This window comes from Acipenser ruthenus, chromosome 5 (assembly GCF_902713425.1).
Source record: "Acipenser ruthenus chromosome 5, fAciRut3.2 maternal haplotype, whole genome shotgun sequence".
Lineage (NCBI taxonomy): Eukaryota > Metazoa > Chordata > Actinopteri > Acipenseriformes > Acipenseridae > Acipenser > Acipenser ruthenus.
In genome coordinates, this window is record NC_081193.1 from 12,838,176 (window position 1) to 12,855,616 (window position 17,441).

Consider the following 17,441-nt stretch of genomic DNA (forward strand, 5'->3'; position numbering starts at 1 on the left):
TACATGATAAAATAGCTTTTAATGTCATCACTTTTCAGGAGGAATGAAGCATTATTTCAATGAGCTGTAAGGGTACCAACAAATTTGAGCACGTCTGTATATATACAGTACTGTGCAAAAGTTTTAGGAAGGTGTGAAAAAATGCTGTAAAGTAAGAATGCTTTCAAAAATAGACATGTTAATAGTTTATATTTATCAATTAACAAAATGCAAAGTGAGTGAACAGAAGAAAAATCTACATCAAATCAATATTTGGTGTGACCACCTTTTGCCTTCAAAACAGCATCAATTCTTCTAGGTACACTTGCACACAGTTTTTGAAGGAACTCGGCAGGTAGGTTGGCCCAAACATCTTGGAGAACTAACCACAGTTCTTCTGTGGATTTAGGCAGCCTCAGTTGCTTCTCTCTCTTCATGTAATCCCAGACAGACTCGATGATGTTGAGATCAGGGCTCTGTGGGGGCCATACCATCACTTCCAGGACTCCTTGTTCTTCTTTACGCTGAAGATAGTTCTTAATGACTTTCGCTGTATGTTTGGGGTCGTTGTCATGCTGCAGAATAAATTTGGGGCCAATCAGATGCCTCCCTGATGGTATTGCATGATGGATAAGTATCTGCCTGTACTTCTCAGCATTGAGGAGACCGTTAATTCTGACCAAATCCCCAACTCCATTTGCAGAAATGCAGCCCCAAACTTGCAAGGAACCTCCACCATGCTTAACTGTTGCCTGCAGACACTCATTCGTGTTCCGCTCTCCAGCCCTTCGGCGAACAAACTGCCTTCTGCTACAGCCAAATATTTCAAATTTTGACTCATCAGTCCAGAGCACCTGCTGCCATTTTTCTGCACCCCAGTTCCTGTGTTTTTGTGCATAGTTGAGTCGCTTGGCCTTGTTTCCACATCGGAGGTATGGCTTTTTGGCCGCAAGTCTTCCATGAAGGCCACTTCTGACCAGACTTCTCCGGACAGTAGATGGGTGTACCAGGGTCCCACTGTTTTCTGCCAATTCTGAGCTGATGGCACTGCTGGACATCTTCCGATTGCGAAGGGAAGTAAGCATGATGTGTCTTTCATCTGCTGCAGTAAGTTTCCTTGGCCGACCACTGCGTCTACGGTCCTCAACGTTGCCTGTTTCTTTGTGCTTCTTCAAAAGAGCTTGGACAGCACATCTGGAAACCCCTGTCTGCCTTGAAATTTCTGCCTGGGAGAGACCTTGCTGATGCAGTATAACTACCTTGTGTCTTGTTGCTATGCTCAGTCTTGCCATGGTGTATGACTTTTGACAGTAAACTGTCTTCAGCAACCTCACCTTGTTAGCTGAGTTTGGCTGTTCCTCACCCAGTTTTATTCCTCCTACACAGCTGTTTCTGTTTCAGTTAATGATTGTGTTTCAACCTACATATTGAATTGATGATCATTAGCACCTGTTTGGTATAATTGTTTAATCATACACTTGACTATATGCCTACAAAATCCCTGACTTTGTGCAAGTGTACCTAGAAGAATTGATGCTGTTTTGAAGGCAAAGGGTGGTCACACCAAATATGGATTTGATTTAGATTTTTCTTCTGTTCACTCACTTTGCATTTAGTTAATTGATAAATATAATCTATTAACATGTCTATTTTTGAAAGCATTCTTACTTTACAGCATTTTTTCACACCTGCCTAAAACTTTTGCACAGTACTGTATATATATATATATATATATATATATATATATATATATATATATATATATTACAATACCCTTTGAATACTGCAGATGCCATACCGTTTCTGCTCCTGGTTAATGAATGTCTGCATGGTTTCCACATGCTGCAGGGGTGTTTGACGTCAGCAGGTCCTTTTATCAGACAGCTCATTAATCATATTCGGATGTAAGATCACACTCTGCAGCTTCCACTCACTGCAGCCATTTAAGAAATAGTAAGGTACTGCATTACCCATAAGGTATGTTATAAGACTATGACTTTGGAATGCCATTGACATAGCTTGTCACAATACTAACTTTCAATATTTAAAAGACATTTATTTTATTTTTTTCCAAATTACCTCATGTGTCGGTCTGTATTCGCTACAAATCTAGCGCTGCACTACAGCTACAGTACCTATCAAAATCATTTACTTTCTCCTAATGTTATACATTTTATAGATCGGGACTGACATCTGAAATTGTAACAGTGCTGCTGTATGAATTTAAAACTGTGGCATTCAGATTTACTGTCATTGAGAGACACTTCCAGTCTAAATATTTGTCACTGAATTTTGTAAGTTTCTGGTAGCCCACACTGTCCACATTGACATCTAGAGACAAGCCAATATTCTGTAGGGGCAGTGCAGCAAACCAGGCATATCTGCCGATTTGAGGTCATTTTATAATTCCCCCAGGTGAGCATATGAAAGCCTATTACAGATGTGTCCATTTTTAGATTCTATGCTAATATAGGGGCTCTTTTATGTCTCTTTTGATAGCATTATCAGTAAATTACACTAGAGCAGCCACGTTTACTGTTGCCCACCAGAGACATGCAAATGAAATAGAGCTAATCCTGGCATATGCTTAATGAACTGGCACTTCATTATTCATTTCTGCTGCTGTTTTATGGCCCTGTGAGATAGAGTACAGCTGCTTTGGAAAACAGACGATTGTGGTATTTCCATAATAATAATGAATGATTTATTTCAGGCCTTCCGTCAACCTGTGCTGCTCTGAGCTGACACTTTTGAGAAACCACAATTATTATTTATTTATTACAGTTGTTTATTACAGTTGTTTATTACAGTTGTTACAAAATATCACAATACAAAGTATCAAATTACACAATATCACATTACACAATATCACTTTACAGATAAGAGCAGTTATAAAGTACAGTAAAATCGGTGGAAAATAAGATCAAATTCAAGTAAGAGCAAAATAAAAAATACTGAATAATTACATTTAAGAATGAATTTGACTAACATCTGTTTTTTTAAAGCTGTTGTAGCAGTACTCTATCTTTACTGTGTTTGTTATTGTAAATATGTCTGAAAAGAGTTGGCCACTCAAGTCTGTACTCTCATAACCTGATATAAAATGAACACAATACAACTGATTGATGTCCCACAGTGCACTATATCAGTGTTTAGCCACGGCATGTCTTTGAGGTTTTGGAAATGGGGCATTGTGTACAGACTCCCATTGCATAGCAGTTTGATCCGTTCCCGGTTTTACTATGAGTTTAATAAGGCACTACTGAACTTGTTGCTTATACACTGGGACTAATCAAGCTTGTTGTAAAACCTTGAATGGATGAAACTGCGCTGCAATGGGGGTCTTATTTCCATCCCTGGTGTACCTAACAAATAAAAATGTTCATGTTAATTCAAAATATTTTGAAATAACTTTCCCCTTGTGTCACTGAGTTTATTAATAGAAATCTTCCAAAAAAACTTGCAATGGGGGGCACTGAGCTGCTGAGGCTTTAAAGCAGTGGTTCCCAACCGTGGCCCTGGGGATCCCATGTGTCTTCTGGTTTTCATTCCAATTAAGCTCTGAATCCCTTTAAACATATAGTTTAGAACATAAGAACATAAGAAAGTTTACAAACGAGAGGAGGCCATTCAGCCCATCTTGCTCGTTTGGTTGTTAGTAGCTCATTGATCCCAGAATCTCATCAAGCAGCTTCTTGAAGGATCCCAGGGTGTCCGCTTCAACAACATTACTGGGGAGTTGGTTCCAGACCCTCACAATTCTCTGTGTAAAAAAGTGTTTGAGCCGATTCGTTTTCTTAATCAAACCCTAATTAACAAAGGAAGTTGTTTCTTTTTACCCTCATATCTTGATTGAGTTTACAAACAACATGCATTGATCTCACCTGATTCTATTTGAACCTGCATTTTGTTCTGGATCTAATCGCTAAATTCAGCTTATTAATTTCCACTGCGTTAGTTTCTATTATTATTATTATTATTATTATTATTTATTTTTTAGCAGACGCCCTTATCCAGGGCGACTTACTATTGTTACAAGATATCACGCTATTTTTACATACAATTACATTATTTTTTTACACATTATTTTTACATACAATTACCCATTTATACAGTTGGGTTTTTACTGGAGTAATCTAGGTAAAGTACCTTGCTCAAGGGTACTGCAGCACTGTCCCCCACCTGGGATTGAACCCACGACCCTCCGGTCAAGAGTCCAGAGCCCTAACCACTACTCCACACTGCTGCTTCTAATAGTGCACTGCTAATTTAAACAATCTTGTATTCTGTTAAGGCTTAACAACTATTAAGGTTTAAAGGGACTTGAAATCTGCAACTGTTTAAGAGTTGAAAACAAGAAAAAAAAGGTATAATTAAGCAAATGATTAGTTCAATTAAGGGTTTGGTTAAGTAACTGAGAGCTCAGTTGGAATGAAAATCAGAAGACACATGGGGTTCCTAGGACCAGGGTTGGGAAGCCCTGTTTAAAGTAAGGAATTACATGCTGTGTGTTGCAGGTGTGCTGCTGTTTTGGCCATTGTTTCACACTAGGTAAGTTATTGGAAGAACTAACAAATATCAATACACAAAATAAAAGATACTGACATCTTGGATAGAAGATTTAAGAAAACACACGTGGAGATATTGACATACAAGCTTTACACACAGTGCTACAATTAGCAAGTATGAAAGCCTAGTTTGTTCCATTATAGATTCTGCACGGGCATTTTCAGTAACAGTACAATTATCTCTCATTATATTCTTGAAAACCAGCTCTCTGTTTTCAACAGCGCACTTGTTATTGTTATCTAAAAATATGTTTAAGAACCATGCTTTTGCATTTCCTTTCATGAAGGAATGATTGTTTAAATGGTTACCTCATATTATTGGTCACGTGTCTGTTAATGATCAAGACTTAAAATATGAAATATTAAAAATACTGATTGAACTAATTTGTATTCACCAGACTAGCACTTATAGAACCAAAATCCTGATGAAAAAATGCATGGGGTTTAGAGCCTGTAGTGAAACTAGCTGCAATCCTCAACGGTTTCACACCCGTCTTTAAACACGTAGCCTCTGATTTACCAAGGTCTTCCTATCAAAGAGCAATTTGCAATATTTTATTGAGGAAGGAAAATAAAACTATGTGGGTCCAATTTTGTTGACGCGCAAAGAAATCTAGAACAGGGTTCTTAACCTTTTTTGAATCAAGCCCCACCTTAGTGCAAAGAAGAGCAACCAGAATTATCCCAGATTTAAAAGGCATGTCGTATGCAGACAGGCTAAAATAATTGAATCTATTCAGTCTTGAACAAAGAAGACTACGTGGCGATCTGATTCAAACATTCAAAATCCTAAAAGGTATAGACAATGTCAACCCGGGGGACTTTGACTTGAAAAAAGAAAAAAGGACCAGGGGTCATAAATGGAGATTAGATAAAGGGGCATTCAGAACAGAAAATAGGAGGCACTTTTTTACACAGAGAATTGTGAGGGTCTGGAACCAACTCCCCAGTGATGTTGTTGAAGCTGACACCCTGGGATCCTTCAAGAAGCTGCTTGATGAGATTCTGGGATCAATAAGCTACTAACAACCAAACAAGCAAGATGGGCTGAATGGCCTTCTCTCGTTTGTAAACTTTATTATGTTCTTATGTTCTTAATAACGAGAATTATAAACCACATATCAGAAATCAACCAATTAAAATGTTAGTACATGTCATCCTGTGCATAGAAGACCACACCTAATTCCATTGTTCATAAATCAAAACTAAAAAATGATACACATACCTGGATCATCCCATAATATCACTCTTTCTTACAATGTTGATGAAATTGTTTAATTGTAATATAATACTACTGCAGATAATTACAGTAACACTGCATAAATACTGCAATGTATTTTACAGAGTTATCATGGATTTGGATCATTATCTGAAGGATAGCTATGGTAGTGTTCTTTTTCTCTTTCATTTTCAGAAGTGTGTACAGTACTTGTTGTTATCTTGACATTCCAGGATGACAGTCAACTCTTATTGAATGACCCGAAGAGGAAGCTGTGATTGTTTTGGTTTTTTTTCTTGTGTGAGTGCCTGTGTGTGTTTTTTGACTCCCTAGGAGGAAGTCGGTTCTTATTCATGTAAAACTTGGTTGACCACTTTTTTTTTTATGTCCAGTACACCTTAATGAAGTCCGGTACAGTGAGTGGACCGGTATGTGGCCGGTCCATCACACAAAAACTGGGCCTGCAAGCTTTTTTTCTCTCTGTTTTAAAACGATTGTAACTAGTGCAATGAAGGAAACCTGTGCAACATATAAAACACTGCATACTCCTAAGAATTAACTTTAAGAAGCTCTACAGTAAAAAAAAACAACAAACAAACAAAAAAAACACAATTCATCCAAAGCCAAATCACAAAGAGGCTTTAATGAGAAGTTATGACAGTATACAACAGAAAAATCAATATGTGTCATGTAATAACCAGAGCCTGTGAACATGTCATAGGATCTTTGAAATTCTCTTTCAAATGCAACATGGGACAGTCTTTACCCTCAACCAATTATCTTTTTAAATGATAAAATATTTTAATAAGTTGTTCTCTATCAAGAAAATGAACAGGATAGAATAACATTTAAAATAGCAGAACACTACAAAACAGAAACCCTGAGAGATTGGCCATTTCTCTTTTTCACATGGAAAAGCAGGTCCTAAATTAATTAATTGTCTCTTAACAGGTTCAATTAACTATTTTAGAACCTGCTTGGAATGAAAACCTGGACTGGAACAGATCTCGAGGGCCAGATTTGACTATCACTGGACTAGAGGAAAAACTGAACAATCTTTTAGCAAGCTTGACTCAATAGGTAATTACATCTATTTTGTAGACCAGTGACCCTCGAGAACCTGAGTTGAGTACCACTGCTGTAGACAGATAGAATAGCTTTACAACAGGGGTGTCAAACTCAGTTCCTGGAGGGCCATAGTGTCTTCTGGCTTTTGTTCCACCCAAGCTCTCAATTACTTCATTGGTCTAATTATTTGATTAATTGGACACGTTTAACACTTCTCTCCAAGCCTCAAAATGTTTAAGAGCTAGTGTACCTTGAACCAAGTGCATTTTGTAAAATAATATTAAATATGTCCAATTCAACAAATAATTAGATCAGTTAAGTTAATTGAGAGCTTAAGTTCACTGTAAATCACTGCAGTATCTGCTTCCATCGTTGTGCGTGAAGGCACAATAAACCTGGGGTTCAGTGTAAATGAGTACTTCAAAAATCCAGGATCATTAACAATCTGAACTTAACATCTCTGCCAGAGCTGTTCTGCAATCTTGATACCGCACATTGTCCTTTTTGTAGTACTCAACGCAGCCAAAGACACCAAAAGGAACTGCAATGCCTCGAGACAAAGGAGTCTCACTCTGTCTCTCTGTTCTAGTGGCAGTGGCACCACCAGCTTGTCATTCTTGTGATTTGTAGTAGTCGAACAGTGACTTCCCTGTGTTCCCAGATTTTACCTGTAAAAAAAATGGTTACAATAAAGGTTTTTTGCAGCTAGATACCAACACAACGGGATTTATAAAAATGAATGACCTGTCTCAAAGAATAAATGAAATATATGAACATTAACGCATTACATTTTATGTTGCATAGAGCTTAACTTGTTTTAATAAACCTATTTTATATGCTTAAAATGACAATATAAATATGTGACTGTGACAGGATACCGAGTGGTGACGTCAGGCCAGCACCAGGAACAAAAACAAAGACAAGTATTGCAGTGCAAAAAGACGCGACGTGTGCCGTTTATTTTTAAACAACAAAAATAAAATAAAAGGTTTAAACACAAAACACTGCTCACAGAGCAAAGTAAATATTTAAACAAAACAAATCTCGAACACAACAATACATAAATCGGTCAGGCTGGGCAGTAGCCTTCACTGAGACAGATTTATTTTAGTTTAGTTTTCTTTTCAGTTTACCTCTCTCCTCTCGCTCTCGTTCCTCTGTACACCCACCCCGAGTGCCGAGAGCTACTGGCTATCAATTAGCAACTATCAAGCAACTTAGCAGATATCAAGCAACTAGCTATCAATTATTTATTAATCTCTCGGTCACATTCTGCACAAGTTTTCTAATGTGGATGGGGCTTCCCATCCACGCTGCTACACAAAACAATACAAAACAACGCGGCTACGCCGTCAACTACATACATAAATCATAAAACAAACAAATACAACAACAATGCTAATAATATACCAATACAACAAAACAAATACACAATAATAAACTGCACAGGGGCAGAGGGGTACCCCGTTCTATAAATAAATAAACAATATATGTAAACAGCATGGCTTTGCCCTGCCCTCTTTTCATGTACAGGACTCCTTGCTCGTTGAAATGCGTTAATATGAACATTGCAAGTACTGCCACAATTCATTAATAAAAACAGTACACACCTTTTCCTTTTCTTGAAGAATGTTATACTCCTTCCAATGGTGCCATTCCATGTGTTTTCTTAAATTCGTCAAACTTCTGCCTCCTTTTCTTAACTGAACAGTGACAAACAATGCAATGGAAAATACCTTTCTCTTCGCCTGAGTGAACAAAGTAAAACTCATAAATAGGAGCACTGTATTTTACTGGAAACATTTGCTTTAGTGACAGTTGCTCCTGGGTGACTGTTACACGATGTGTCTCATAAGAACCTGTCTCATTTTCTTCCATTCTGAAAAGTTATAATACAACTTCAGTGTGGTGTTTCTGCAATACACAGAGCGGTAAACACGTGTGACTGTAAAGTCATGTGACAGATTACCATGCCAGCAGTGTCACAGACACCTGAAGCCTCTTTTTAGACTGATAAACAGAGTCCTGAGCCACTAATCAAGCTTTGGGAGCCTGATCTGGATTCACGGACGCGCTGACCACTTCAGTAGAGAAAAAACGGTATGGACCGCTGATGCTGAAGTCCAATCCGATTTTTTTTGACTCACCAATGGCGGTACGGTATGTACCGTGGTACAGGGCTGAACCGGATATCGGACTGGTTTTTGTGGTCCAGTATGCATCCCTAATTACAGTATGTATATATATATATATATATATATATATATATATATATATATATATATATATATATATATATATATATATATATATAGTGTGGGTGTTGATGTCGTAACCTTACTTTCTAATCACCCTATATATGTTGAGGGCGAAACCCGTGGTCTGGCGAGTCTAGTTTTGCTTGACTGGGCGAAGCCTGTTTTTTTTCAACAGTTTTCACTGAATTTTGGGGCTGGCCTGGACGAGTCTAGTTTCGTCCAACGCTTCAAAATCGATGCTGGGTGAATCTGGTTCGCCCATGCCATTAATTTGGGTGGGTCTAGTTTCGTCCAAAGCTTCAACATCAATGCCGGGCCAACCTAGTTTTGCCTATGTCAATTATTTGGGCGACTTTAGTTTTGCATTTCTACACTCTCCCCTGCCAACTTCCAAGTACGTGTCAATGTACCTGACTTGCCTCCACTTCTGACAACAATGCAGGCAAACTCGCCAAGCTATTTCACAAAAATGTTTTTCCTTCTTTATTCAAGTCAAGGTTGTTATAATAGTGAAAGCACTAGTGGAGGCTTTGAGTAAATTGCAGAAAAATGTAACATGTCTAAGACTTTTGCACAGCACTTTATATGTGTGTGTGTGGTTTGCAGAAGTATTCACCCCCTACCAATAATCTCACATTTTGTTGAATTACAAATAATGTATGCACAGTTTTTCAAACAAACTTTTTTTATTCAAAGCTGTAGTGGTTAAACTGAACACTGTTATATGAGGAGGTTAAATGTCAGCAAAACTTGCATAGAAAATGTACAAAATAAAATTTACTGGTATTCACCTCCTTAAGTCAGTACTTGGTAGGAGCACCTTTTGCAGCAATTACTGCTATGAGTCGTCTTGGATAGGTCTCTACTAGTTTTGTACAGTAGGATGGTGACATTTTTGCCCATTTTTCACAGGCAAATTGCTCCTGTTCTGATAAGTTTGTTTGGGATCATCGAAGGACAGCAATCTTTAAGTCTCGCCATAAATTTTCGATTGGATTCAAGTCAGGACTTTGACTGGGCCACTCAAGAACATTAATTCTCTTCTTGTTCAACCACTCCAGTGTGGCTCTGGCTTTGTGCTTCGGGTCATTGTCCTGCTGAAATGTGAATTTCCTCCCCAGTTTCAGAGTCTTGGCTGACTCAAACAGGTTTTCCTCAAGGATTCGCCTGTACTTTGCACCATCCATTCTCCCCTTCATGCCACCACCATGCTTGACAGTTGGGATGGTGTTGAATGGGTGATAAGCAGTGTTGGGCTTGCGCCAGATGTACCGCTTGGAATTTAGATCGAAAAGTTCAATTTTTGTCTCGTTTGACCACAAAACCTTTTTCCACATGTCTGCAGTATCATCTACATGCTTTTTTGCAAACTCTGTACGTGCTTTAAGATGAGGCTTTTTGAGTAATAGCTTCTTTCTTGCCATCCGTCCATACAGGCCAGCTTTGTGTAGGGACCGGCTTATTGTTGATGTGTGAACACTGACTCCCATCTCAGTCACAGAACTTTGCAGATCTCTCAAGGTCATTGTTGGCTTCAGAGTGACATCCTGAACCAGTTTCCTGCTTGCCCGGCTGCTCAGTTTGGGAGGGTGACCTGATCTGGGTAGTGTCTGGGTGGTATGATGCATCTCCACTTCTTAATGATGGACTTCACTGTGCTGAGAGGGATAATCAGTGCCTTTGAAATTTTCTTGTACCCATCTCCTGTTCTGTGCCTCTCTACCACTTTATCCCTGACTTGTTTCGAAAGCTCCTTGGTCTTCATGGTTGCTTTGTTGGATCACTATGTGAGTTGCAGCTTGAAAGTCTTATATACCTGAGGGAAATTATCTACAAGTTAAACCACTTTGAGTACACACGGGCTGAAACCATATATACCTTTTTACTGTCACTAAGCTTTAAACAAACTGTTCCTAATAAATTGACTTTCTGCCTTACATCTTATCACAAATGAAAAACAAATAACCTGTCACTGGTTTTGCATTGTAATACATTTTTTAACCCTGCTGTTTCTTAACGGAGTGAAAAGATATTCCTAACATGGCCCTCAAAGATTGTGAATGTAAATTATGTATTCCTCGAAAGCCAAAGTCTTTATATTAATTGTGCAGAAAAAAACAATTGTTTTTTTTCCCCCCTAGCTAAAGCACCCCAGCAAAAATTGACACTGAGACTCAATTCCCTAACAAACAATGCCTGAATTGATTAGTTTGAAGTCAGGTTTGGCACGTAATGATGTTCAGTTTGTTCCGCTGCATCCCCTCCAATTAGAAAAAAAACCTTAAAAAATAGATCTTGCTGATGTCATCCTGGCAATGATGTCATTGCACAGAGAGAGAGAGAGAGAGAGAGAGAGAGAGAGAGGGGGGAGGGGGGGGGGCTCCAGGCTGCTGCTCTGTTGTGAGTCTGCGTGCTTTGAATGGAGCAGGGATAGAGCTAACAACAGAGATCAGACAGTTGTAGGGATTCAGGCTTCACACAGTGCCCGTTGTAACATCAGCGCAGTATAGTAAAAGTCACCAACTCCGTTCCGTTAGAATCCAGGGAAGGCATTCTAGAGCTCAGAAGGTTGTGATAAATAAAAGCTGTGATTTTTTTTTTTTTAAAGCTACATTCATAGCAGTTTCTGTAAGTTGAAAAGGAATGCCTGCACGGAGCATGGATTGTGATGTCTCCACTTTGATTGCCTGTGTTGTAGATGTGGAGGTGTTCACCAATCAGGAAGTCAAGGTAGGTGTGTGATTTAAAAACACACGAATAACACACTATGAGAGAGGTGGTTTCATTTTGTTCAGTTTAGCCTTTTAATTTTTTATGATTATTTTATTATTTTTTATCTGAGCATAATCATGAAAATGATTTTGATTTAAACAGCTTTCATTTTGTATTCAAGAAAACAACATTATAATAGCAAGACATGAGAAACACAAGGTCACCCATTTTTGTGCTGCTTTTTATGCAGATTCCTTCATGTCAGCAACTGCATGTAAAGTATACTTCATATAGTTTAGATAACCAATATCCATACTCAACTTTAGAAATCTCAAAAATAAAAGGTGGGAATTAGTATTAACAAAGCCGAGTAAGTTTGCCAAAATCAGTGTTGCGTCCAAACTGCAAAATATATATAGGTTTGCCAAACTAAATACCTTGAAGGACATATCTGTCAGGCATGAATTAGTAATGTTGAGTTAGTGAAACATACTGTACATAATATAATTCAAGCGCATCCTATTGTAAAATCTTGCAATCAAAAATATGCAATCTTAATGTCCAGCTCTTTAATGAGCATCATAAAGCATCAGGCAGTTGTGATTGGAGCCACATCTCTTATGAGGATCAGTGTTGCTTTGTGTTTGGCACATGCGCTTCAGATAGATTGATGTGAGGAGAGCGGATATAGGAGAAGTATTGCATTGTATTTTCTGTTATAGAAACAGTTCTGGTTGATAGGAGGTTGTGACACACACAGACTTGATAAATGTGGAAACCTGTGGTGTTGCTTTGATTTCTGACAGTGGGGTCACTAGTCCCATAACTCCCCATGCAACCTCCACTCCCACAACACATAATTTATATATATGTTTAATAAAGCAATAAACATAGCATGTTATAAACTGTATTAGCAACATTTCCAAATGTCACTTCTGAGCTCTACAACCGACAGTATACTAAGCCCGAAAGGTGTACCAGCAAATCTAAGTGTTGAGAGATGTAATGTTTATTAAACATTCTTCTGTATTTATTTATTTAGTCTGCTGGATATCATTTTGGAATCTAACTTGCATTCATTAAAAATGACAAAATAAGTGGCTGAATTGCACTGTTCCAGATTACGCTGCGTTCCTCAGTCTTTGAATTACTGCAGTACTCCCTTAAGGTTCTGTAACCTCTAATTATTCAGCTCAATAAGAGGTCACTGGTCCTAGCAAGTACCAGAGAATGTGAGTGGTCTAAAATCCCGCTCGTTGCTCAATCATATTTGAATCTGCTCGGCTCCACAGCTTTTAATTCCGCAGTCCAGTCTGCTCTGCTGCTTTTGATTCTGCGGCCCGCTCCTCTGCCGCTCCATCTCAAAGGCTGATATGAATTTACCTGGCTTGGATGGCTTTCCTAAAATTGTATCTCGCTAACAATTGATTGATCACACTTTTCTTCCTCTTCTGTTTCTGTCTAGGGGGGGGGAGGGTGTGTGTGTCAATGTCAGTAAGTTTCAGTAATCAAGGGAGGGACTCACTCGCTCTCTATGTGCCACTGACACAGCATCATACTAGGGTGGGCGAACAGAGCGTGATCAAGTTTGTCTATGAGAATGACAATGTGCCTGAATCGTAAATACAGCTGATTTGGAATTGATGTAAAATGATCCCAGTAATCATCAGTTGTTAAACAAATATATTTTTAATACAACTTTTTGTCCACTACACTTTATCTGTCTGTCTTAAAATATTTAAGTATGTTTGAGTGGTTTTACATTGACAGAGCTCTAAAGTCACTACATATTGCAAAAGACAATTGATCATATTAATAATTTATGAAAATAGTATATAAAGCTCACAAAATATCATTATTTGCAGTGTACAATTCACATAAATTACATTCGGCACAACAAAAATCTTTTCTGAATGGATTTTATTGTATAACACTGTGACGGTTTAGCCGTCTGGAGATAACAAATAAACCCATTTATTTAATTGCCTGCTTTAATTTTTAACGTCTGTTTTTAAAATGTAATTTGTGTATAAGATATATGAAATACAGACGGGTAAATAGTTTTAAATGTCTGTTAAATGTTTATTCACTTGGGAAGAGGTCAGAGGTCAAGTGGGTAAATAAAAGGAAGATGGCCGCTGGACGTAGAGGATCTTGGACCTTGAGTGTAGAAGCTGTAGCACGTTTGCACTTTTGTTGTTTTTAAATATTGTAATCTACCATAACCTCGAACGGTGATAGTTTTTAGCACGTTTTGCACACTGTCTGTGTCTGGATACTGCACTACGCACTTTATTTTGGATTTGTTTACAGTATCACCGCACTTGACTATCTGGAGGTATGAATTGTTTTTAAAAGAAAGCCTTGCTGTCTATATGCTGCAGTTTTTATGGAACATTTCTGAAGTAAAGATTTTGAACTGAATTACTGCTTGTGATTGAATTACTACTGCTCTGCACACCATACTGCCATAGGAAGTGACTTGAACCCTGATTCTCTAAAGTTTTGTAATAGTCTGTGGGACAACGCCGCTCGGCGCCGCGACAAACACTTTAAGACAAGCGGCAATGGCATTTCAGTTTTGTTTTGAGGTTTACTTATTTTCGAAAAAACCTCACAGAGTTCATTATACTACTGTGGAAGGGTGTGGGTATTCACTGACACGGGAGACAGTGGAGTGTACTTGGAAACGCCACACAGGTGCCCAATTTTATTTCTTTCTTTTTTTTTCAAGTGTTTTATTTTAGCCATCAGAGGGCGCTGTTGTATGTGGCCTGAATACCAGCGATGGCAGACAGGTCCACAGAAATACCCACAGGTAAACAGACACGCTGGCGCATTCACAGGTGCTCTGAAATAATAATAACAAATGGCAAAATCAAAAAGAGAAAATAAAACACCGTAATCAAAAACTACAAGAAAAGGTGCTGCACTCGGCAGCGTTACCCCGACCATCGCTACCCGCACGGCCCGGGTCTCCGTCCTACACTTGACCGCTCCCTCAGCCTGCTTGCTATACACTTATGGGGTCTGCCCAAGGTTTCCCTGCTATCGATATTTTTATTTTCTTCTCTTTGGGTTTCTTTTGGTTTTTTCTTTTTCCGGCTGTTCCCTGTCCTGGAGCAGAGCTTCCACTAGCTCATTGTTTCATCTTACAGGGGCAGAGCTGAGGGAACAACAGAACTTTATTTTATAGGGCCAGCAATACCCCCAAGGCCCAACTCTCAGCCACTCAGAGAGAGGGAAAGCCCACACACCCTCTCTCCCACCTCTCTGTGTCACTGCCATGACTGACAGGCGGATATTGCAAGTAAGTTAAAACATGTGAAAAACGTGACTTTGCAATGCACAGATTTAGTTTAAATTGGATTACGTTTATAACATCCACTCGGGGCATTGGATATGCATCGAACTTGGAGATGGCATTAACCTTTCTAAAGTCCACACAGAACCGAGTGGAGCCCTCCTTCTTTCCCACCATCACAATCGGACTGCACTACTCACTGCGGGAAGGTTCAATGACTCCAAGCTCGAGCATGTCCTCCACCTCCTTGCAAACAAGACCCCTGCGACTCTCTGGGATCCGGCACGGTCTCTCTCGAACCCTAACACCTGGTGGAGTAACAATAGCATGTGAGATAACATTAGTTCTGCCAGGCAAGTTAGAAAAAACATCATTAAACCTTTCCACTAACTGGTAGAGCTTGCATTTCTGATCCGGAAGTAACTGTTCCCCCATCGGAATATGAGTTGTAGCTGGTGGATTGACAGTGGGACCAAAGTCCTCTTCTAAACTGTCACCAGCTACAAATAGGGCCTCCCTCTCATTCCAGGGTTTTAGCAAATTAACGTGATAAATTTCTGTCTTATTCCGGCGATCGGGTTGTCTAATTTCATAATTTACATTACCAATTCCCCATATCACCTCATATGGCCCCTGCCCCTTAGCATACAACTTAGATTCCGATGTTGGAAATAGCAACAGTACTTTATCACCTGGCCGAAAGGTCCGAATTCGTGCTTGTTTGTTGTACTGTTGCTCCTGGCGATGCTGAGCTAGTTTTAGATTTTCTTGTGCCAAACGACCAACCAATTCAAGGCGGTCTCTTAACATAATTACATATTTCACTATATTTTTGGAAGTTTTTGTTTGCTCCTCCCACCCTTCTTTCACAAGATTGAGGATCCCCCGTGGTTGTCTCCCATACAGGAGCTCAAAGGGAGAGAACCCAGTCGAGCTCTGAGGCACCTCTCTCACTGCAAACATCAGGAAGGGGAGGAGCTTAGCCCAATGTCTCTGTTCTTGGTTGACCAACCGCTTCAGCATCTGTTTTAAAGTCTGATTAAAACGTTCCACCAAACCGTCCGTCTGCGGATGATAAACGGAGGTTTGAATGGACTTAATTTGCAATAATTTATATAATTCTTTCAAACATTGTGACATAAAGTTTGTTCAGTGATCAGTGATGATTTCTTTTGGAATCCCTACTCTTGCAATAATGTGTACTAGCTCTCTAGCAATTGCTGCGGCACTAGTGGATCTCAATGGTACTGCCTCTGGATATCTAGTCGCGTAGTCCACCACTACCAAAATGTGCGTATATCCAGAGTCAGACTGGCTCAATGGACCCACTATGTCCATATCAATGCGTTCAAAGGGAACTGAGATCAGGGGCAGTGGGACCAGCGGGGCCGGGCGAACCCGCCCCGGCGCTACTTGCTGGCATTCCGGGCATTCCACTACATATCGCGCCACCTCACTAAAAACTCCCATCCAATAAAATCGAGCCAATATTCGTTCCCGAGTCTTATCGATACCTAAATGGCCCGAACAGGGGACATCGTGAGCCAACCGCATGATCTCACGCCGAAAAGACTGGGGAATGAGTAGTTGTGTTACAATCTGACTTGAGCTCGTGGCTTGGGATACTCTATATAGTAAATGCCAGACAATAATGTGGTGGGGGTATGTAAGCGGCCGGTTATCCTCTATATCCTTCTCCTCAATAGACCGAATCTGCCCCCAGATGTGTACCAGCGAAGGATCGTTCTTTTGTTCCAATGCTAGGTCCACATCTCGGTCCCAGAATTTCGGGATATCGAGCAGAGCTAAAGTAGCTTCAGCACTGGTGGTCTCAGTGTGACTTGCCCCCGCAGGTCACACTGAGTCCCAATCCCCTTTCACTTACATTTGACCGATTCTGAAGTTTCCCCTACCAAACCCCAGCCTTGTTTCATTAAAGTTCCTTCCCATTTTTCAACCCTCCGCTCTATTTTTGTTTTTTTTGGGCGAAATCAAGAATGGAACAGATCAGTGTGCAGCGGAAAAATATTCCCAATAGCTTCCCCTGCTGCTCCCATGGTCTTACCGGAGACTGGCTTTACCGTTTTATTAATCATGCTGTCAAAATGCATCTCGACCTAAAATAACTGGATATGGTAACTTTTCTGCCACAGCCACGATTACACGGCGGGTATGACATCCAACTGTCAAATCTAATTTGGTGAGGGGGTAGTCCTTGTTATCCCCATGGATACAGGAAATGACCACAACCCCCCGTGACCACCAAGGTACCCCCTTCAATAGAGCTTTCAAAATCTAAGTTTGCCCACATCCTGAGTCCACTAATGCATGGG

At 39.6% G+C, this 17,441-nt stretch overlaps 1 protein-coding gene across 2 annotated transcripts in view; it reads left to right on the top strand.

Annotated features, from left to right (window-relative positions):
• Positions 1-17,441, top strand: part of LOC117402325 (calcipressin-2-like) — a 98,222-nt gene that overhangs the window by 37,834 nt on the left and 42,947 nt on the right. Inside the window, exon 1 of one of the 2 annotated variants that reach the window (XM_034003360.3) lies at positions 11,517-11,822. The exons of the other annotated variant lie outside the window; for it this stretch is intronic. Coding sequence (XP_033859251.1) covers positions 11,736-11,822 — 87 coding nt within the window. The 5' untranslated portion in view covers positions 11,517-11,735. Of the gene's footprint in view, positions 1-11,516; positions 11,823-17,441 lie in introns of those variants that run through there. 2 annotated transcript variants of the gene reach the window in all.